The 23,957-nt window shown below is 39.3% G+C and overlaps 1 protein-coding gene and 1 long non-coding RNA gene across 2 annotated transcripts in view; one reads left to right on the top strand and one right to left on the bottom strand.

The window, feature by feature from the left end:
- Nucleotides 1–23,957, bottom strand: part of LOC145444715 (uncharacterized) — a 201,220-nt gene that overhangs the window by 50,362 nt on the left and 126,901 nt on the right. The window lies entirely within an intron of this gene.
- Nucleotides 12,882–14,611, top strand: LOC145444309 (induced myeloid leukemia cell differentiation protein Mcl-1 homolog). Its single transcript, XM_080322255.1, has 2 exons — nucleotides 12,882–14,103; nucleotides 14,301–14,611. The coding sequence occupies exons 1-2, from the start codon at nucleotides 13,630–13,632 to the stop codon at nucleotides 14,412–14,414; spliced, it is 588 nt and encodes a 195-aa protein (XP_080178381.1). The 5' UTR covers nucleotides 12,882–13,629; the 3' UTR covers nucleotides 14,415–14,611.

The raw sequence follows: 23,957 nt of genomic DNA, 5'->3' as shown, positions 1-23,957 counted from the left end.
CTGCGCACAAAAAATCCGAAGTGATGTTTATTTAGTCGTTGCGCAGTATGCGCACTCTTGTTCCACGGACCACGCTGGCGCGCAGACTCGTGAGAAATTAGTTGCAACATTGCCACGGGCAAATAGTGTTATCACTGAAGTCTGAAACCGAGGTACAAGTGCGGCCCGCAAAGGTAAATATTGCGCTCCGTGACGAAATGAGAATTTACAATCACGTGCGTCTCACGGAAGAGATTTTTTTTAGTGTGGTCTCGTACGCGTGAGCGATACTGATATCATTTCAATAGCGCATTATTTTCTCGGAATGGCGAAATAACATGGTTTATCAAAGTTATAAATAACAATGGGCTAGCTTGAAGTTAATCTGCGAGAAACTAACGAATAGTCTTCTCCGCGTTGCATGAACATTGCGTAAGATTTACTCAGGACCGTAACTGCCGCACCCATAACCCCCAATTGAAGGGGCCGAGCACGAACGGGGCCCAAAATTATTTCGTGAATTAACATAAGTCATGGTGTATTTTTTGCAATTTTTCAGGAATGTTTTCGCGCTAAGCGCAATTTAATGTTGTCTGATATTATGATTATTTCCCACCAAAAAATACGCATGATTTATAGAAATGGGCAGTTGGGCGTCGGCCATTACCGCACCATGACGCGCCAAGACATATGAAGTTATAGGCTATGTAACATGCGACTGCGAGAAGTACGCCCATGTACTGACTGAAAACTCCGATATATACAAATACATATATGTTTAATTGTCCATGTCCATAGGCGCCTAAATGGCTGGCGCCTAATGTTCCTGTCCTGGCGACCCGAGTCCTACAACAAGAAAAATGCCACATCGAAGGAACATTATTTTCCGGTCAAGAAATGCCAATTTGAAACCGTGTACGTCTTTTAGTTTTGGCGTTTTGGCGATTTCAATATCTTTTGACATAGCAGATATAGGAGGTCCCGAAATAGAATCATGTAACAAAGTCATTATACCAACGGGTACGTCCGAAGATGTTTTATTATTATCTAGCGCACGGGTGGGCAAACTACGGCCCGCTGGCCGCGAGAGTGTAAAGAAACTTTTTTAAATATTGATGAAAAGCGTACTAAAAATCGAATTAATGCAGGGACTTGATTAACTCTTTTTTTGTATATTTCACCATGATAATTATTTTGTATATTTCACCATGATAATTCTAAGACAGTGGTTCTCAAACTGGTGGGCGTGCCCCCCTTGGGGTCGTGAAAGCATCTGAAGGGGGGCGCGAAGCTGAGCTCAACTGAATTTTTTTTCGCGCTTCGCGCGATTTACATACCATTACCAGTTATTGCTCTGTATTGAGTCTTAATTACATATTTAAAAATCCCTCAACCACACTCGTAACATGCCATCAAACTACCCGTTAGGGGGGGTTTCTTAAAAAGTTTGAGAACACCTGATCTAAGGTAAATACTTACTATCACAGCGGGATGGATAGCTGCAACCAGAGTGATATAATTTGGATGACGAGTGGGATTTCAGATTGGCCACTCCATTTCTAATTATTTCAGTGATGTGCTTACAAAAAAACGATTCAGGCGTGTCTTAGATAGATTCGTTGTCTGTATGCGTAGAATTGGGGTATTTATATTATATCTGCACATACTAGAAGCATGTTTGAAACTAACATGGTTACGATGCTGTCAGCATTGTGTGTCCTGAAACTGAACCAAAAGTGGAATTAGTAAATCTCTGAACAGATCGCTGCTCACAGATTTAAAATTCAATCCTGGTATAAGAATCGGGGCAACAGACTTTCATCTCTATAGTTTCGACAAATTGGTTATTGAGGTCCGCCAGCTTATGAAATCTCGCCACTATATCTTTCTGACGCGCGTACGATATCATCAAAGCAATGTCTGGCTGGTTTTAAATTAAGTTGCGTGTTGTTCACAAAAACTCATTTTTAACTCCAGATAACCAATCACGGCGTCAGAAACGCATCCGAAACGATCGGTATGACATGAAATAACGCTTACGCTAAATTTTGAGGGTTTCCGGTATCGGTTCACAATACGTTTTATGTTGCAGTTATAGTAGGGTTACCATATTCTGGAGGACACTTTTTCAAAATTTTCAAACTTAGAATACCGGTGGAAAATCCTGAAAATGGTAAATTTCCTCCACTTCGTAGTCGGTTGACTTTAAAAAAAGGTCACCTTTCGCTCAGCTCCCGACATACCCGCCTGAGCGTTAGTTCAGTGCTATTTTATGGTATATCGGTCGAATTCTGCCCTGTGTTGAATCAAAATTCTAAAAAAGAGGACAAAATCTCAAAAAGGAGGACATTTCGGCGTCCTCGGAGGACATTTTTAAAAACCCGAAAAAGGAGGACAAATCCTCCTATGGTAACCCTAAGTTATAGGAGATTGCCATGCGTACTGGTGTGGTTGTGTTCCGCGTGTACTCAAACAAGCGTATAGTTGCTCCTCAATGACAAGAGTTTTGGGTAGTGGGGAACGGAGTTGGATCAATTGTAATATGTAATTGAGCTGAATGTAATAATTACATTTTTTCATGTAATTGTAATTGTAATTGTAATTGAAGCATTTTTATTTTGTGTACTTGTAATTTTAATTGTAAGTTGATAAAAATTTTGCTCAATTACAATTTTAATTACATTGTATGGAAACCTGACAATCACAACATAAAATAATCACTTAATCAATCAATCATTTATTCGTCACACCAGTGAAAACCCGGTAGGGTACGGTACGGTACGGTACGGACCAGGATGACGACGAGGGGCCGCAAGGCCTTAAGGCCTTAGTACACAGTCGACACCTGTAATAATTAGCTTATATACATCGGTGTTCTATGCGTGCCGCGTTACAACTAAATTATTCAGCCATGATATACTGTTTCCGACAAGATAGCGTAATGGTTAAGCGTCCGGCTTCTTGATCGATAGGTCGTGGGTTCGATTCCCGGCCGGGTCAGACCAAAGACCTGATTAGTAACACTGGTATCCATGGCTTCCCTGCTTGGCGCTCATGCATTACTGGGATAGCATGGAGGGCTGGTGCATGACTTAGAAAGCCGTAAAAACGGCTATATCTGCACTTCCTTGTCCAGCGGCATATGCACATCATGCACTAATGGTATGCATATGCGCAGATCGTGTGTATGTGTATCAAGAGTCGGTGTATATGCCGCAAAAACATCATGGACAAAAATGAACTACGTCCTTTCCTTTTCCTTTCCTTTCCCAAACTTCAGTAGCAACAGAAAACTTTGTGAATTACAATATAGGCATAATCAGTGGTTCTCAAACTGGGGAGCCTGCCCCCCTTGGGCGGCGTGAAAGCATCTGAAGGGAGGGCGAAGCTCCGGTAAACTGAATTTTTTTCCTCTCTTGGCGCGATTCACCTCCATTTCATAGTTGTTGCTCTGTGTAAAGTCATATTTTCATATTGGAGAATTCTATCAGGGTTGTAATGACTCGAGTCACGATTTTCTGATGACTCGACTTGACTCGAGTCATTTTCTCAAAATACGGAAATGACTCGACTCGACTCGAGTCAATGTGTATATTAACTCGAATTGCGCATGACTCGAACCAAGTCATATGACTCGAGACTCAGACGGCCAAGACCGACATTTCATTGTAATTTCGAAGAACCGTAAAGTATAACCACTCTATTGAGATTTCGTCAATTGGTACTGGTACTTGAAAATGCGACCAGAAACTGTTAAAAGTGGGGAAAATTAGTATATTATAAATGCGAACCATTCGATATCACCAAACAGAGTCGTGAAAAGTTGTTTTAAAAAGGATTTAACTGGAAACTGAGCACTGAGCAGTCAACACAATGACTTGGGCTCGGACTAGAGTCATAATACCATGATACATACCTTAGATCCGTTATTTTAGCATTGAATACCGAAATTGACGAAAAGTATCCGCATAAGCCAACAGCCACTGTCCATGACTTGTCAATTACCACATTTTGTGTGCTATTCAGTGGTTAACGAGAGCCGTAATAAGGCTAGCTCTTAGAGACGCGGTTGGGATCAGTGATCGAGATCATTCCATGGTCCAGAAAGCCGTCAAGCACATAAAATGGACACTTTGGAAAATTGTCCATGCCAATTACCAACAAGTCATATATTCGAAAAGGTCTGCTTTCGCCACCGACGACCACAAAAGACACGATGACTCCAGAGACGACAAAGGCCATGACGACAGCAACAACGAAGAACATTGTGTCGGAGCCAGATGAACCACAGATTCCGGTAAAATGATTTTGTTTCATAATTTCTGAAATGCAAAAAACACGTTGCGATATTTCAGGACGAGTTTAAAACTTGGGTTGAATACAAAGGATGTCGCTATGCGGCCGGGGCGTTCCCAGTAACGTACGTAATAGCTACCGCTGATTGTCTCGCACTGGGGGTAAACCTCGCTCATAGGAACGTCAGAACTGCGATTGATCGCAAGTGAGTACCGCAGTTTGTTTACCATCACGTCACAGACGTTTGAAGTCCGCGCCAATTCCAGAGCTATTTTCGAAGACCGTCTCTCATTGTCGGGCCGTGTTTGGCTGACTCTGTTCGATTCAAACCGCGACGCGAGCGAAATAACTTTGGAATGGTTCGAAGGACGTGACGCCGCCGGTGACGCTGTGTTGTCACTCTATGTCAGGGGTCGGCAACCTTTTTCTAGTCGCGGGCCAAATTTCAGGTGCACAACATGTTGGCGGGCCGGACCGGAATTTTTCTTAATACTATATTTAACGGTCACGTCGGTATATTACCCTATAATGCTGCAATCTCAATCATACAAATCACAAAAAGAGCAAAACACATGTATTTACACTTCAACAACGCAGCATAAATGTGACACAGGGCGCAGCTTGCTTTATGAAAGGTTTTCAACTTCTGGTAACAAGTCAGATGAAGCTAGAATCAGGCCATATTCTGAATGTGCGTTGGGATACGTGATCTTAGCTTGCTCTTCGTGAATTTCATTGTTGAAAACTATTGTTCACATGCGCACGTGCTACCAAGAGTCGATGCTATTTCTTTTGCATTGTTGGTCAAGCTGGGATGAAGACCCATTTCAAGAACTTTCTCTTTGTCAAAGTCAATCAGCGATATGCTCTTTGTATGAAATTTGTCATTCAATTCAACTGCATGGCATTTCAAATGGGCCCATTTGAAATTTTCTGGCAATGGTATTGGCGCCCACATTAACCGGAGTACTGGGTAGTCAGAATTTATTTTGTACAGAACGAATGTCGGAAAAGCGGATGGAAATTCATTAATTAAATTTGGTATATCACAGTTACAAATGTATAGTGCTGGTACTAGGTTTACTCTCCTCCAGTATAGGAAAGTGAGGTTATTTAGTTGTTTCCCCTGAAGTTGCAAATTCAATTTGTTTAGACGTGACGTTAAATATTCTACGAAAGCAAGATTAGATACCCATTTTCGATGACAAGATTATGAGTCGGCGATGTTTGTATTTTCAAGGAAAGTTGCTATTTCATTTCTCAGTTCATACACTCGTGCAAGCATCTCGACGTAACAAAGCATGTACCCGTTTTGCCAGTGACACTTGCAACCGACGGGTTTGCCCAAGACACAGAAAACTTCAGAAGAACGCATATTGCTTGGAATGCCGAACAGCGTCTTGTAGTTGAAGTGCTCTATGTTTCGTTGTTCTTGTGTTTGAAATATACGTGACAAAGCAATGCTTAATGGGGTAGTCCTATCTTTACTATTGCTTTTAGGTCTGCATTCATTACAGTGGAACATATTGACTCAAAGGCTTTTTGTGTGCGCCTTGTCAGGAGTTAGTGCTTACTGAAATATGGACATACGAAAACCAAACTGGCAAAAAATGACGTAACAAGGCAATAATAAAAAGGATCGCTAACAGCTGTACCGGTACTCCGGTAGTCATAACAAAGTGACAAGAGAATATCAAATCATACAAAACACAGACAATTAGCGGTATTTTGTTTAATATTTTAGGATTGCATAGATAGGCCTACTCTTTGTGCTTGTTATTGTGCCGTTAACTCTTTGATGGGGGCACACGGGGGATCTTTGAGGTGATGGATTCTGCTGCGGTGAATGTGGTTCTGATAGCAATATTCAAGTTCAGTACCGCCAGTAACATTTGAGGTATCTCTGCGTTTCTCTGAGAGCTATTAAGGTGATTAACATTTAAAAAGTGGTATTCTGCGACTCACGCAGCAGCCTGATTCTAAAATCGGAATATGACGAACCCGGACCAGTGCGGGGCTCGTTCACTTTCGGACCAAAAACCCTTTTTCTCCGTAACGCTGTACTGAGTTTGGTCCGAAAGTGAACAAGCCCCGTAGGTGCGTGAATTACATGTTCCGGAATCATCATCCGTAAGTGGAAGAAAACATTATAAATTTTGACATTTTTCGAAGCAGTGCTGCACTGCAGATTGGAACTCATTACGAAACGGCGGGCCGTATTCTTGTGGTAACTAATTATTTCGTCGCGGGCCGGACGATTTCGCTTGGCGGGCCGGATCCGGCCCGCGGGCCGTAGGTTGCCGACCCTTGCTCTATGTCGATGACAGCGATACGAACTTCGATAACGACGGAGATAATAGTAATTTTGCGGACGTGACTGGTACCGACTATGAACTTATCAGGCCTACTGCTGACGGCACAGTATCAAACACCTACGTGTGCGAATACTGCCCTCCCTAAACATACCGCGACTAACACATCATACTGGATAATACCGATTATATTTTCTCATGTATTTTGCAGAGCTGAAACAAGATCCGAAATTTCTCCTCATTGTCTTATCATAGTGCAGGGCTCCTGAAGTATGGGTCGCAGAAGGTATAAATTTGCAGCCGGGCAATATTTTGATGTCAATTTAATATTTGCTGAATTACTTGCTACGAAAAAAATTATTCGTAATTCGAGCGATTTTATGTGGATCGTCTGTGCGTATCCACAGTAACTGTAGCCAATATGCGACGCAGGTAGAGAAGGCTTCATAATGAACATGAGTAGTTATAGTAATGGTCATTTCATGCTCGTGTAAAAACTTTACTTGAATAAACCAAGATTCTGAATATAAAGAATAAATAAAGAAATGGCTAATTCCTAATTTCTTGCAGCAATACTCGGGGAATACCCCGTATGACTGTGCGGCAATCAAAATAATGATAATTGATGAAGGTCACAGCGAAAAAGAATAAACTAGGAATATCCACGTGAGCCATGCAATTTTACTGCATTTTCCCACGAACTACAATCGCTTCATTCTTGACTTCGATCGACACAGTTCGCCCGTATGTAGGCCAACTTGTGGTCCCATTGTAGGATGATTAATTCAATTTCGTTCAAACGCGATTGGGTTAGGCCCGCAGTGGTTCTCAACCATTTTGACCTCGCGGCACCCTTTGGAAATGAAAAATAGTTCGCGGCACACCATCGCAATGGTTCTGATTTTTTTTGTCTTACGGCACCTGCAAACTACCAAAATACTTATTAGCACCCAGTATTAACGCCGACTAATGTGACCACCTCTGCATTCAAACCAAAATGTTCTTTACTTCCTTTTCTTAAATAAACTTATCCGTTTTTATAATTCTAGAGGAAAACTTCTGCCCTTAAAGAATCCCACATATAGCTTACTAAACCGTGATAGATAGTCGTGTCCCTCAGGGCAGAATATCGTTCCTTTGTGATTACAACAAACAGGGCGTATTCAGACGGAAGTAAATGGGGGGATTTTGATATACGACTTCACAAAAACTTCGGGTTGTCCTTAGACACGATTTCATAAGATTTGTTTGACAATAAATCTTCCCACTGTCGCATTGGGTCGAAGAATTCAAGCGCGATTGCCGCTAACAAATACGGAGGCGTATAGCCTAGAGGTGTAGGCTATATACCAGGCTACACAATGCATTTTCACGCAGATCGGGTAGCACGCGTGAGGATAGCCATACCTCAATAGTTCTACCGGCAGCCACGCACAGTTCAATTATACTTAAAACAAGCCCAGAATATAACGTCAGCGGCGAAGAGGTTTGTTAACTGATATAATTTGATCAACCTTACTTCTCAATTATCATATTCATCGACAGTAACACCATAGTGTCCTATATGGTGTCGACACAGGCAAATCTCACGCCTCAGTGAAATTGTATCCCGTCACAATTTCCATTTGGCTACAGGCAATTTGACGGTCATTTTTGACCGGCTTGCCGAGCATTAAATTTGGTAAAACGGGTATCAATCGAAAGCTGACTCTGCACTGATTACGAAAATATAAATTTTATTCCGCTCGTGGCCCTGGAACTCGCACAATCAGCCTCGAATTTTTCATTGTTATGGAGAGTGGCATTGGGACGCAACAATGCTGTCTGGCGAAACGAGAGATTAGCTCAGGACGTAACAATGCTGTCTGGCGAAACGAGAGAGTAGCTCAAGAGAAAAAGAGCCAGACACCATTGTTTCGTCCCAATGCCAATATCCATAACAATGGAAAATTCGAGGCTGATTGTGGGAGTTCCAGGGCGACGAACGGAATAAAATATATATTCTCGTTATCAGTGCAGAGTCAGCTTTCGATTGATACCCGTTTTACCAAATTTAATGCTCGGCAAACCGGTCAAAAATGACCGTCAAATTGCCTGTAGCCAAATGGAAATTGTGACGTGATACAATTTCACTGACGCGTTAGATTTGCCTGTGTCGACACCATATAGGACACTATGGTAACACAACATTGTACTACAAGCCTACATTTTAACGCAAGTGCCAGCACGATACCTAACAATCACAATGTGGACTGCCATGTTTGAAATTCGAATTTGTAAACGTGAACGAGTAGTAAGGGTATCGACTTTATACGCAGACCAATCACAGAAGGCCACGACGCCTTAATTGCCACGCCTACATTGCCACATCATCCGCCCATTGCCGCACCTATAGGACACCCATTGCCACGTCACTTGCCGCACCTATAGCACACCCATTGCCACGTCTATAGTGCCACATCATCCATTGCCACATCATCACCGCATTGATTGCCGCATCTATAGGCTGCACAGCATCAACCCGCGCGATGTCGATTGCTGCACCTATGTCACTCATTGCCACGTCAAAACTTACCTTAGCTAGAATCGAACCTGGTTTGGTTGGGTATAATTTCACATCGCCCACCACCAGTCTATTGAGCAAACTAGCCGTATTGAGCTGTTTTGAGAATATAACCGCCGATTCTCTCTTAAATTCCGAGACAAAACCTTTTTCGAGTAATAACACATAAATGTAAGACTATGTTCGTGTGTACTATAACACTTGTGTCATCATTAATTAGTCAATGATTTTGAGGAATTCTGCGAATGCAACTTGATAATGCAGATATCGCCACCATAAATGTCTACAATGACGCGAAAGCTCACGCGCATATTGCTGAATACTATTCCAAGAAATTGACGCGTGTAAATGTGCCACGAATACAGTTGCTTACGATTCCAAAAAGTTGCGCCACATCGACAAAGTGAATTAGAACATTCTAAATAAAGTTGCGTTTCCAAGAAAATGCCGCGTTGGCGTTACGAATTAGAATGTTTAGTTCCGACGTAAAGCAATTCGCATTCTGAAAACGTCGCATTTCTATTACAAGTATGTGCGCAGCGAGGCAGCCATCGCAGACATAAGGTAAGATCAATGTATTTTCGTGCCAATTTAAACTAAATGTAGCTATAATTTCTCGATGCAGCATTAGCTTACGCGGATTGTGAACGCAGATTGATTTACGTTGAGATTTCTCCAATAGCTAACGTAATAATGAGTTCTGTGCGTGGCTATAATGTTAACCGGCAATATAGCCGAAGTCGCACAAATTCGAATGTATATGCAAGTTTTCTGTTAAAGGTAGACTATCTAGGCTCGGTTATTACTCGAATCTCGCTGTGGTTATAAATTAGGCATGCTAATGCGTTGAGTTTTAAGCTGAAACATCCTATTTCACGCAGCCAAGAAGACTAGCACCGCAAGCAAGCCCGGAACAAGCATATAGTGACAAAGCAGATTACGCAACACTGAAGGTGGGCTATTTCATTTCTTGACTATACTGAAAAATCGACAGCGTACCGCATATAGCTATAATTTTTCAATGCAGCAATGCACTTCGGATTAAGATATATAATATATAGCAACGTAGATGTTTTATAGAATATATTAGATCATATACCTATACTAAAGCCGCAAACGCATTGGAGCATACATGGATAATGCGCGCAGATTGAATTACACCGAGATTTCCCCTATATCGCATCATTTAAATAGCTAATAATACTAGATAGTGCCTAGCTTTCTCCATCGCCAATATCTGATGCTGTCGGATAAGTTTATGAAACTGACACCTCTTATCCAGAGCAATGAAAAAAGTACATTCCAACATTTTATTATCACTAAATTTCTACTAAAGTACAGGAAGTGCAGATCTCCAACAAGTGAAAAAGTACGTATTAAAGGTATAGTTTGCCAGATAACTGAAAATAATAAATAAAATTAAAAAATTAAAAAGCGCGAAATATTACATTTTATCGCGGAACGCAACAAAAAAAAATCGTATGAGTTTTGTAAAGTAAATAGAAAACTATGCCTGATAACTGAAAATAATAAAAAATAAAATTAAAAAGCGCGAAAATTACATTTTATCCCGGAACGCAACACGAAAAATCGTATGACTTTTTTAAAGTAGAAAGAAAACTACACTATTCCGATGCACTAAACACTTTTACACTCCGGATTTTGTATAGTATATAATAATTTTACATTGCGGGGTATTCAGTAAACTTTAATCCAGTGATCCTCCGTCTATTTTCAATCACGCTCCTCTTATTAGTCTAGGTTTCGAACCACACATCCAGTACGTTTTATGGGGATTAATATTTTTAGACTCAAATACATTTCCAATGTACCAAAGTCTTACAGTACAGATTTTGTAGAGTAGTTAGAAAACTACCTTTTGAGTCGATAGCGAAGTACTTGTTCATTTTAGAGTACTCAAGTATTGGTTTGGCCTTGGTAGCAATATACTCAATCAAGTGATTATCTATTTACAGCGCACTAAAAATTTACTGATACTAAAATGTTAAAATGTACTTTTTCAATGCCCTCGATGAGCAGCGCCAGTTTCAACTATATCCTACCATGCATTTTCGCGCTGCTGAATGACTTATCGCAACGACAAATAGCAAAAATACATCGAGAATCTGCAAACTCTCCCTGCGAAATATTTGAGTTTTACGAATTATCGTTCAAAGTGAGCTTACATATTGGATATTATCAAAACCCTCTTCATATCGAAATAATTGTACATTTGGAGTACTCAAGTATAGGTTTCGCCTGCTTGCGCTATACTTAATCAAGTGATTATCTATTTAGATTTCATCTACTTCTATTTCCATTTCAGAGTTTTCAGTTATCAGACAAATAATACATTCAATACTTACTTTTTTACTCGCTCGGAAATCAGCACTTCATGTACTTCAGAAGAAATTTACTGGTAATAGAATGTTGAAATGTACTTTTCCATTGGCCTTGATGAGCGGGCCCAGTTTTATCTATATTGTACAATGCATTTTCACACTTCAGAATGACTTATCGCAATTAAAAATAGCACAAATACATCGAGAATTCGCGAACCAGCACTATACGATAATTGAGTTTTACAAATTACCCTTCAAAGTGAACGTACATGTTGGGTATTATCCAAAACCTCGTAGAATTTTGCTCCGAGCGACAAATCATTTGAATTAAGGTGGAAGTACCTATTTCCGACTAAGTAAAACGTCAGTATTCTAGGTCTATTTCTGCTCAATTCTGAAACTATAACGGATTTGAAGCAGTACAATATCATAAACACTTGAGAGTATTTGTTGCATGTAGGCAAAAAACGTACTTGAGTACTCGGAAGAAGTCAATACTTACTTGTTTAGCCGCTCGGACATCGTCACTTCTTGTACTTTAATAGAAATTTACTTCTGATAAATGAGTAATCGACTTTACTCGATATTCGCGTACTATGAAACTGAAGAATGAATAGACGCGTTTACAAACTATAGAATGATATAGTCTCTACAAAATGTTTTTGATATCAAGATAACTCTTTACATGAATGGTCACGTATCCTAATATTCAAATAACCCAACACAGAGCTCGTACTTAGAGGAATATCGTAGTTCTTGTAACAAAGTTGTATGTGCACAATATATGTTTAAGGTAAGTCCTACAATTCATGATTTCGTCCGAGTTTGTATTTTAGAAAATATTATACAACAATTTACTTTACTAACGAGAAGTGTCGAGTTATCGAATGATTTTCCCTTCCGTCAAAACAAATAGAATGTGAAACTATATTTCTAACGTTTCTACCCCTTTGCACACCAGTGGTAAATCACACAAGCAACAAGTTTCGAGAATCGAGTTTTCGCTCACTGATGAAAAAGATGAAAGTTGTTAAAGAAAGCAGATTAGTATGAAAACTCGTTAAATAGAAGTAAAAGTAGCCTAGAAACATAACTACTTACTGAAAAATCGTTACGTAGAAGTGGGGTTAGTCTACGAACATATCCACTTACTTACTTTGAAATCTCAACTTGTACTTGTAGTCGTACTTTACCTTTACACGACGTTTTTGTATAATGGATACTAATTTTATTAAAAATAAACAAAAAGCGCGAGAAATTACATTTTATCCCGGAACGCATCAAGAAAAATCATGTAAATTTTGTAAAGTAGATAGAAAACTACACTATTCCAATGCCCTGAAGACTCTTACACTCTGGATTTTGTGCAGTATATACTAATTTTACATTGCGGAGTATTCCATTGACGTTAATCCAGTGATCCTCCATCTATTTTCAATCACGATCCTCTTATTTGTCTAGGCTTCGAACCCCACATCCAGTACGTTTTCTGGGGATTAATATTTTCAGAGTCAAGTATAGCGTATCGAGACTTCATGAAACTTACTTGGAAATAGTTACTTCTACCCTAATTTAAAAGGTTTCTCAGATATCGTTACAATGGAAATGGGTTGAGCGAGCGGTTAAGGCGTTGGACTTAAGTTTCAATGAACAGGTGTTCACGTGGGTTCGAACCCAACACCCAGTACGTATAAGGGGATTAATACTTTTAGATTCAAATATAGCGTATCGAGTACTTTTTCTCAACTGTAATAACAACTTTTAGACTCCGGATTTTGTGTAGTATATACTAATTTACAATACCGCATTTGTAATTCGTGCAAGTACAGGAATATCATAGTTCTTGTAACAAAGTTGTCTGCGCACAATATATGTTAATCATAAGTCCTACACATTCATGATTTCGTCCTAGTTTGAGTTTTAGAAAATATTATACCGACATCGCGACATCTTTCAAAAACAAAACCATGATCAATGCTTGAGAGATCATTTTTGCTATTTATCATTGACATAAGTCATTCTGGAGTGCGAAAACGCATTGTACGATATAGATGAAACTTGAGCAAATCCAAGGATCCTCATTTTCAAAGTAGCTTAGATCTCGAAATAAGCTCCGACTCGCTATTCTCCTCAAACCATGGAATTATCACGAGTATCAGCACCTTCGATCACTGAAGAGAAGGATGAAATTATATCCGAAGCATATTCCTTGACCAGGAATTTTATCATGTACGAACTCGATGGCTCATGCGTTAAGGTAAATACGAAAGCAGAGAGAACCTTACGTCGAGTTGGGGATGAAATGTTCGAGCGACATCGAACAGTCCTAAACGCAGTCTCCAAACGTCTCCGCTATAGTGATGTTGAAGTCAATGAAAAATATAAAGAATATTTACCCGATGAGCGAATGTTCCTGATGATAGCTGAGGAAATTTTCAAAGATACCAAAGAAAACTGGGGGAGGATTGTCTCCATTTTTGTGCTCGGTAGCATTCTTGCTCGCAAGAACGAGAATGAACATCACGGGGAGCATATAGAAGCTATCATACAGACAGTTTGGAATTACATTGCTAGCAAAAGACGAAAGTGGATAGTGCGAAATGGAGGATGGGTGGGTGATTTACATGCCTTGCTTAGGATTTACAAATTATCTTTAGCATGAGATATATAGTGTATCTGCTCTCCAGAGCCCATATCACCTCTCGATGATGAAATTCAGCTTTACCTTCTAATTCGGTTCCCAATTTATATTCTACGACACGATAACTTTCCTCCGTATGATCATTAAGGCTTCTATTTTTATTGCAGGACGGCTTTGTAGAATTCTTTGATAATACCGCTTTCGACTACAATAAAGTTTGGAAGGGACTCGTGTTTGTCGGAATCGGACTGACATCTATTGGAATAACATTATCAAGATAATGGATGTTCGCATGTTTTATCTCATGTAATATTTTAACAATATAATTCTTCATCGTTTAATCGTGGTCGTTTTTCTGTAGGATGTATACAGTTTTTCTGAGAATACTCGAAACATTTGCCCCATAAGAAAACCTTCTTTATACTTTTAATTTTTCAAATTTCTACAGCTACGTAAGGGAATTGTTAGGGTTACTCAGAATACGCCGCCGGTCAAATTTGATTCGAATACGAGCAGTATTGTGACAGAGATTTACGATAATGTAAAATAACCTACCTTATACGACATCAAATTTCGTCTTCTCTCCAAGTGGAAATATCATGTTCAATAATATTGTTTATACCGAACAAATATAAAATTGCCTATGCTGTTGCTTTGCAAGAATACTTCGCTCAGTAACCAATTTCTGGTGGATTCCAAATCGATATAGATAGAAATACGGCATACTTTACGCTCCAATTCGCTTCCCACACATTCCATATAATTACTAACAGAACCATTGAGTACCAGCCTTGAAATTTTGCGTAGTACTAGATGGCATGTATACAATTTCATGACATCCGACAGTACGACGGAGACTATCAAAATATCGGAAGGACCTAGAGTACTAACGTTTTACTTACTCGGAAATGACTACTTCTACCTTATTTTAAAGGATTCTTCGCTCGGAGCGAAATTTTATGTGGTTTTGGATACTATCCAAGATGTAGGCTCACTTTGATGGGTACTTCGTAAAACTCAAATATTGCGCAGTGAGAGTTCTCAAATTCTCGAAGTATTTTTGTTATTTTTATTGCGAAAAGTCATTCTGCAGCGCGAAAATGCGTCGTAGGATATAGATGAAACTAGCACCACTCATCAAGACCACTGAAAACAGTACATTTCAACATTTAGTAGCAGTAAATTACTAGTAAAGTAAAAGAAGGTATGATTTCTGAGCGAGTTAAAAAGTATGATGGGTATTCGTTGCGTTGTATAAGCATAAAAAATATTCCCGCGCGCGTCTTAGTAGTAGGTGGTAGGGTAGGAAGTGTTAGGTTTACGAGCGCGCGGGAATATTTTTATATTCTTTATATTTCTTTATATATTTTTCATTGACTTCAACATCACTATAGCGGAGACGTTTGGAGACTGCGTTTAGGACTGTTCGATGTCGCTCGAACATTTCATCCCCAACTCGACGTAAGGTTCTCTCTGCTTTCGTATTTACCTTAACGCATGAGCCATCGAGTTCGTACATGATAAAATTCCTGGTCAAGGAATATGCTTCGGATATAATTTCATCCTTCTCTTCAGTGATCGAAGGTGCTGATACTCGTGATAATTCCATGGTTTGAGGAGAATAGCGAGTCGGAGCTTATTTCGAGATCTAAGCTACTTTGAAAATGAGGATCCTTGGATTTGCTCAAGTTTCATCTATATCGTACAATGCGTTTTCGCACTCCAGAATGACTTATGTCAATGATAAATAGCAAAAATGATCTCTCAAGCATTGATCATGGTTTTGTTTTTGAAAGATGTCGCGATGTCGGTATAATATTTTCTAAAACTCAAACTAGGACGAAATCATGAATGTGTAGGACTTATGATTAACATATATTGTGCGCAGACATCTTTGTTACAAGAACTATGATATTCCTGTACTTGCACGAATGACAAATGCGGTATTGTAAATTAGTATATACTACACAAAATCCGGAGTCTAAAAGTTGTTATTACAGTTGAGAAAAAGTACTCGATACGCTATATTTGAATCTAAAAGTATTAATCCCCTTATACGTACTGGGTGTTGGGTTCGAACCCACGTGAACACCTGTTCATTGAAACTTAAGTCCAACGCCTTAACCGCTCGCTCAACCCATTTCCATTGTAACGATATCTGAGAAACCTTTTAAATTAGGGTAGAAGTAACTATTTCCAAGTAAGTTTCATGAAGTCTCGATACGCTATACTTGACTCTGAAAATATTAATCCCCAGAAAACGTACTGGATGTGGGGTTCGAAGCCTAGACAAATAAGAGGATCGTGATTGAAAATAGATGGAGGATCACTGGATTAACGTCAATGGAATACTCCGCAATGTAAAATTAGTATATACTGCACAAAATCCAGAGTGTAAGAGTCTTCAGGGCATTGGAATAGTGTAGTTTTCTATCTACTTTACAAAATTTATATGATTTTTCTTGATGCGTTCCGGGATAAAATGTAATTTCTCGCGCTTTTTGTTTATTTTTAATAAAATTAGTATCCATTATACAAAAACGTCGTGTAAAGGTAAAGTACGACTACAAGTACAAGTTGAGATTTCAAAGTAAGTAAGTGGATATGTTCGTAGACTAACCCCACTTCTACGTAACGATTTTTCAGTAAGTAGTTATGTTTCTAGGCTACTTTTACTTCTATTTAACGAGTTTTCATACTAATCTGCTTTCTTTAACAACTTTCATCTTTTTCATCAGTGAGCGAAAACTCGATTCTCGAAACTTGTTGCTTGTGTGATTTACCACTGGTGTGCAAAGGGGTAGAAACGTTAGAAATATAGTTTCACATTCTATTTGTTTTGACGGAAGGGAAAATCATTCGATAACTCGACACTTCTCGTTAGTAAAGTAAATTGTTGTATAATATTTTCTAAAATACAAACTCGGACGAAATCATGAATTGTAGGACTTACCTTAAACATATATTGTGCACATACAACTTTGTTACAAGAACTACGATATTCCTCTAAGTACGAGCTCTGTGTTGGGTTATTTGAATATTAGGATACGTGACCATTCATGTAAAGAGTTATCTTGATATCAAAAACATTTTGTAGAGACTATATCATTCTGTAGTTTGTAAACGCGTCTATTCATTCTTCAGTTTCATAGTACGCGAATATCGAGTAAAGTCGATTACTCATTTATCAGAAGTAAATTTCTATTAAAGTACAAGAAGTGACGATGTCCGAGCGGCTAAACAAGTAAGTATTGACTTCTTCCGAGTACTCAAGTACGTTTTTTGCCTACATGCAACAAATACTCTCAAGTGTTTATGATATTGTACTGCTTCAAATCCGTTATAGTTTCAGAATTGAGCAGAAATAGACCTAGAATACTGACGTTTTACTTAGTCGGAAATAGGTACTTCCACCTTAGTTCAAAGGATTTGTCGCTCGGAGCAAAATTCTACGAGGTTTTGGATAATACCCAACATGTACGTTCACTTTGAAGGGTAATTTGTAAAACTCAATTATCGTATAGTGCTGGTTCGCGAATTCTCGATGTATTTGTGCTATTTTTAATTGCGATAAGTCATTCTGAAGTGTGAAAATGCATTGTACAATATAGATAAAACTGGGCCCGCTCATCAAGGCCAATGGAAAAGTACATTTCAACATTCTATTACCAGTAAATTTCTTCTGAAGTACATGAAGTGCTGATTTCCGAGCGAGTAAAAAAGTAAGTATTGAATGTATTATTTGTCTGATAACTGAAAACTCTGAAATGGAAATAGAAGTAGATGAAATCTAAATAGATAATCACTTGATTAAGTATAGCGTAAGCAGGCGAAACCTATACTTGAGTACTCCAAATGTACAATTATTTCGATATGAAGAGGGTTTTGATAATATCCAATATGTAAGCTCACTTTGAACGATAATTCGTAAAACTCAAATATTTCGCAGGGAGAGTTTGCAGATTCTCAATGTATTTTTGCTATTTGTCGTTGCGATAAGTCATTCTGCAGCGCGAAAATGCATGGTAGGATATAGTTGAAACTGGCGCTGCTCATCGAGGGCATTGAAAAAGTACATTTTAACATTTTAGTATCAGTAAATTTTTAGTGCGCTGTAAATAGATAATCACTTGATTGAGTATATTGCTACCAAGGCCAAACCAATACTTGAGTACTCTAAAATGAACAAGTACTTCGCTATCGACTCAAAAGGTAGTTTTCTAACTACTCTACAAAATCTGTACTGTAAGACTTTGGTACATTGGAAATGTATTTGAGTCTAAAAATATTAATCCCCATAAAACGTACTGGATGTGTGGTTCGAAACCTAGACTAATAAGAGGAGCGTGATTGAAAATAGACGGAGGATCACTGGATTAAAGTTTACTGAATACCCCGCAATGTAAAATTATTATATACTATACAAAATCCGGAGTGTAAAAGTGTTTAGTGCATCGGAATAGTGTAGTTTTCTTTCTACTTTAAAAAAGTCACACGATTTTTCGTGTTGCGTTCCGGGATAAAATGTAATTTTCGCGCTTTTTAATTTTATTTTTTATTATTTTCAGTTATCAGGCATAGTTTTCTATTTACTTTACAAAACTCATACGATTTTTTTTTGTTGCGTTCCGCGATAAAATGTAATATTTCGCGCTTTTTAATTTTTTAATTTCATTTATTATTTTCAGTTATCTGGCAAACTATACCTTTAATACGTACTTTTTCACTTGTTGGAGATCTGCACTTCCTGTACTTTAGTAGAAATTTAGTGATAATAAAATGTTGGAATGTACTTTTTTCATTGCTCTGGATGAGAGGTGTCAGTTTCATAAACTTATCCGACAGCATCAGATATTGGCGATGGAGAAAGCTAGGCACTATCTAGTATTATTAGCTATTTAAATGATGCGATATAGGGGAAATCTCGGTGTAATTCAATCTGCGCTCATTATCCATGTATGCTCCAATGCGTTTGCGGCTTTAGTATAGGTATTGGATCTAATATATTCTATAAAACATCTACGTTGCTATATATTATATATCTTAATCCGAAGTGCATTGCTGCATTGAAAAATTATAGCTATATGCGGTACGCTGTCGATTTTTCAGTATAGTCAAGAAATGAAATAGCCCACCTTCAGTGTTGCGTAATCTGCTTTGTCACTATATGCTTGTTCCGGGCTTGCTTGCGGTGCTAGTCTTCTTGGCTGCGTGAAATAGGATGTTTCAGCTTAAAACTCAACGCATTAGCATGCCTAATTTATAACCACAGCGAGATTCGAGTAATAACCGAGCCTAGATAGTCTACCTTTAACAGAAAACTTGCATATACATTCGAATTTGTGCGACTTCGGCTATATTGCCGGTTAACATTATAGCCACGCACAGAACTCATTATTACGTTAGCTATTGGAGAAATCTCAACGTAAATCAATCTGCGTTCACAATCCGCGTAAGCTAATGCTGCATCGAGAAATTATAGCTACATTTAGTTTAAATTGGCACGAAAATACATTGATCTTACCTTATGTCTGCGATGGCTGCCTCGCTGCGCACATACTTGTAATAGAAATGCGACGTTTTCAGAATGCGAATTGCTTTACGTCGGAACTAAACATTCTAATTCGTAACGCCAACGCGGCATTTTCTTGGAAACGCAACTTTATTTAGAATGTTCTAATTCACTTTGTCGATGTGGCGCAACTTTTTGGAATCGTAAGCAACTGTATTCGTGGCACATTTACACGCGTCAATTTCTTGGAATAGTATTCAGCAATATGCGCGTGAGCTTTCGCGTCATTGTAGACATTTATGGTGGCGATATCTGCATTATCAAGTTGCATTCGCAGAATTCCTCAAAATCATTGACTAATTAATGATGACACAAGTGTTATAGTACACACGAACATAGTCTTACATTTATGTGTTATTACTCGAAAAAGGTTTTGTCTCGGAATTTAAGAGAGAATCGGCGGTTATATTCTCAAAACAGCTCAATACGGCTAGTTTGCTCAATAGACTGGTGGTGGGCGATGTGAAATTATACCCAACCAAACCAGGTTCGATTCTAGCTAAGGTAAGTTTTGACGTGGCAATGAGTGACATAGGTGCAGCAATCGACATCGCGCGGATGCGGCAATCAATGCGGTGATGATGTGGCAATGGATGATGTGGCACTATAGACGTGGCAATGGGTGTGCTATAGGTGCGGCAAGTGACGTGGCAATGGGTGTCCTATAGGTGCGGCAATGGGCGGATGATGTGGCAATGTAGGCGTGGCAATTAAGGCGTCGTGGCCTTCTGTGATTGGTCTGCGTATAAAGTCGATACCCTTACTACTTGAACGTCCATTCCAAATGAGTTCATTTCTCGCTTGTGATTGGGGAGACAGTGAGGATTAGAAAACTGCATTGTCACACATGCGTCGCGATGCCTTCTCTGCTCTGTGTGCGATCAATCAACGTATTTTTCAAAACTTAATTCAGCACGCGATCTGCCCGGTAAGGCAAATTCGACGGGGATATTGATTGCCGGCGTAATATCAATTTTGATTTGTCAAATATACAAACTTCACATAAATCTCGATTTATATTATTGATCGTTTGCTATAAAATAGAATTATTTTGCGCATAATTTCAAAATTCCGAAGAAATCGCTCGCGGCACACTAGCGAGACGTAAATGGCACACCGGTTTAGAACCACTGGGTTAGAGAATAGTTTCCCGCCGAACGTGACGTCAGTAAAGTGTTCATATCTTCTGTCGAGTCCTATTATTTAAATACAGGATATTGGCATATGTAGCCTATACTTCTCTTTCATAAAATCATGAAAGTGAGGCAAACTCAATACAAAACTACTCTATCGGCAGCGAGAAAACCTTGGACGAATAGGACTGCCTTATGGTGACCGAAAACTGCGTTATCTGTATAAAATACAACTAGGTTTTATTGTCCAAAGGCGCCTAAATGACTGGCGCCCAATGCTCCTGTCTTGGCAATCTAAACCTCACAAGACAAATACCATCCCGCAGTGAAAAATTATATGCAGGTGAAGAAATACCGATTCTATATTTTTTGATATAGCATACAGGAGGTCACGAAATAACATCATGTAACGAGGTCATACCATAGCGGGGTGGCCCGTCCGAAGATGTTTAATTATTATTTACGGGCTCTACAGTTACAAACTCACCTCACTCCGCTCTACCGGTAAATCTGATTACGTGAGCAGAGAGGACAAGAAATTGATAGAAATATATATGCAGTTCCCGATCACATTGAACGACTTTATCATGAATTATCGAAAACTTTCGCGCTTCACGCTAGCTCACTGAACTGTACGTCTATAATTTCGTGGCAAAGGCGAAAAACGTGATTGGGGGTCGGTTTAACACCCAATTCCAGCCCAAAACTCAAGTTTTATTTTATTTTATATTTTTATTTGGGGGCCTGACGAAGTGCCGTTTGCTCATGCCAACAGGTATTCACCCGAATATGTTTAATTAATATTGAGGGATCCTACCTTTTCAAACACACCTCACTCAGCGCTACCGGTAAATCAGATTACGTGAGCAGAGAGAGGAGAAAAATTGATAGCAATATATATGCAATTCACGATCATATTAACCGATTCAGTCACGAAGTCTAGAAATTACTCGCGCTTCGCGCGTGTACGCGAGAAAAGGTGGCTCACAAAACGGACGCACAACAATGATAAGTATCGGCAAACAGCGCATAGCGTGTTGTGGGTAAGTTTTATCACCCTATGGGGGGCCCACGACCAATGTTTTGGGGGGATCTGACAGAGTGCGGTTACGGCCCTGGATATGCGTGCGATTAACAACATGAAAAGGATCGATGATTATTAGAATCTGAGAAAAGTAGTTGGTTGGTTGGTTGGTTGGTATGCGGGATTTTTGTGCTCGTATTCTACAGTTTTTTTTTCAGCAGTTTTAATTATATATTACCTTCGAGAGTCTGTGGTATATTAGCAGAAAATGTTCAACGGATTTAGGCTGTGCAGTGTGCACACAGTTTGCGTATCCTGCCACTGTGAGACGTATTTCCGTACAGGTTTCGTTTAGCCCGCAACGTCTGGTTTGATACAGGTTGGGATGGACGAAACTTATCTCAAAAAGCTTGAAAAATCCCGAAATTCTGTATTGGTGCGAATTAGCCCTTGGGATTGTGGGTCTTCGCTGATTAGGATTACACTTGGTTCGGAATTCAAAAGTTTCCCACAGTACTCATGGCGATTAATTCAGATTCTTTCGGAGCTAGAACTTGCCTTTCTGCGATATCGAAACTTTCGTCTGATGGCGCATTTCATGCGCGCCGGTCTGCCTTTACGTTACGACCAGCACCGTTGAAGCCTCGAATCCAAATATATAGTTAAGGATGGTGTGAACGTAAGGTTCACGTTCGCGTTCTGTGTGTGAACCTCAGAAATTTATAGGTTCACGTTCACAAACGAACCTTGTAGGTTCTGCACTGTGAACCTTTTTCATATTACAATTTTCACTTTATTATGACATCTTTGGTTGAAACGTTTTGTATTTCAATTGCCGGCCATTATATGCATGGCGCTGGCAGCATAAAAAATCAACATTAAACGAGCATGCACCTTCACAATCTCAAAAAATTTACTTGCTTTGTTACAAAATATGCTCGAATATTTAATGACTCTCTGCTGATAGCACCACCCGCATTCACACAATATCAAGCGCGATATACAGTACATGTAGGTAGTCAGCGAATGATGCTTATTCAACCAATCAATGAAATTGATATCGTTGTATGATGTAAAAAATCGTACGAGGTACGAGGCCAATCTTGATTTCATATAGGTTTATTGTATCCTAAAAACAAATCGGCGCGATTGGGGTGCAGCGTTTTATACTCTGCTCAATATCATCGTAGCAATACTCAGCCGCCGAATGCACTGTTCGGTCTGGCCTACACCGTTAAGGCGTAAGCTGATATTCCGTTGCAAGTCCTCGTCGCAATTGTTGGCAATGCGACGGAAGATAATTATTTTATGGGATTATTATATCATTTGATTGCCCCAGTTGATACATTTGGCGACGTTTAAAACTTCAATATATACTTCAGCACTGTGTTCCGAGTCGTCGCTAGGTATCATGTATTAATATAGGCTATCACTTCACTGATATATACCGTTGGAATTAGCAATATGACGTCACGTGACGTCATGAGGTTCACGGTCGCGTTCACACAGAACCTTTCAAAAAGGTTCGCGTTCACACGAACCTGAACCTTTCAGAGGTTCACACCATCCCTAAACCATGCATTGAACGCCACGGGCGAGACTCCTGCAGATAAAAATTTTGTGTGATGCAATCAATTTATCTCGTCAATGCGACTGATTAGCAAGAAGGGCGCTTCAACCGTCCGATTGTACATACCTTTGATGAAATCAGGGGCGGGCAACTTCTACGGTCGGCGGGCCGGATATGGGAAAATGAAGCACATGGAGGGCACATGGCGAATATATCCATTAATCGCGAATTTATCCACCTATATAAGGAATAAATCGTATTTAATGTGAACATTAAGTTTAAAGCATAGACACCAAAACAGTAGCCTATTTAATGAATTTATTAACAGCAGCCGTTAAAGTCAGTCGGACATATGTGGCCGGTGATAGTTGTCAACAAGTTCTTTGGACGCTGGCTGCATGTTGTATGTAGAAGCCTTAGTAAAGACTGTACGTTAACATCAGTTATATTGGAACGTAGCCTTGTCTCGTTAATGTTAACGGTCATAAATATATATACACCCGAATAGAGCAAGTAGTTTCATGT

This window comes from Botryllus schlosseri, chromosome 1 (assembly GCF_051294905.1).
Source record: "Botryllus schlosseri isolate E-star chromosome 1, Bs_hap1, whole genome shotgun sequence".
Taxonomy (NCBI): domain Eukaryota; kingdom Metazoa; phylum Chordata; class Ascidiacea; order Stolidobranchia; family Styelidae; genus Botryllus; species Botryllus schlosseri.
Note: the sequence above shows the minus strand (reverse complement) of the source record. Positions and strands in the feature narration are given on the sequence as shown.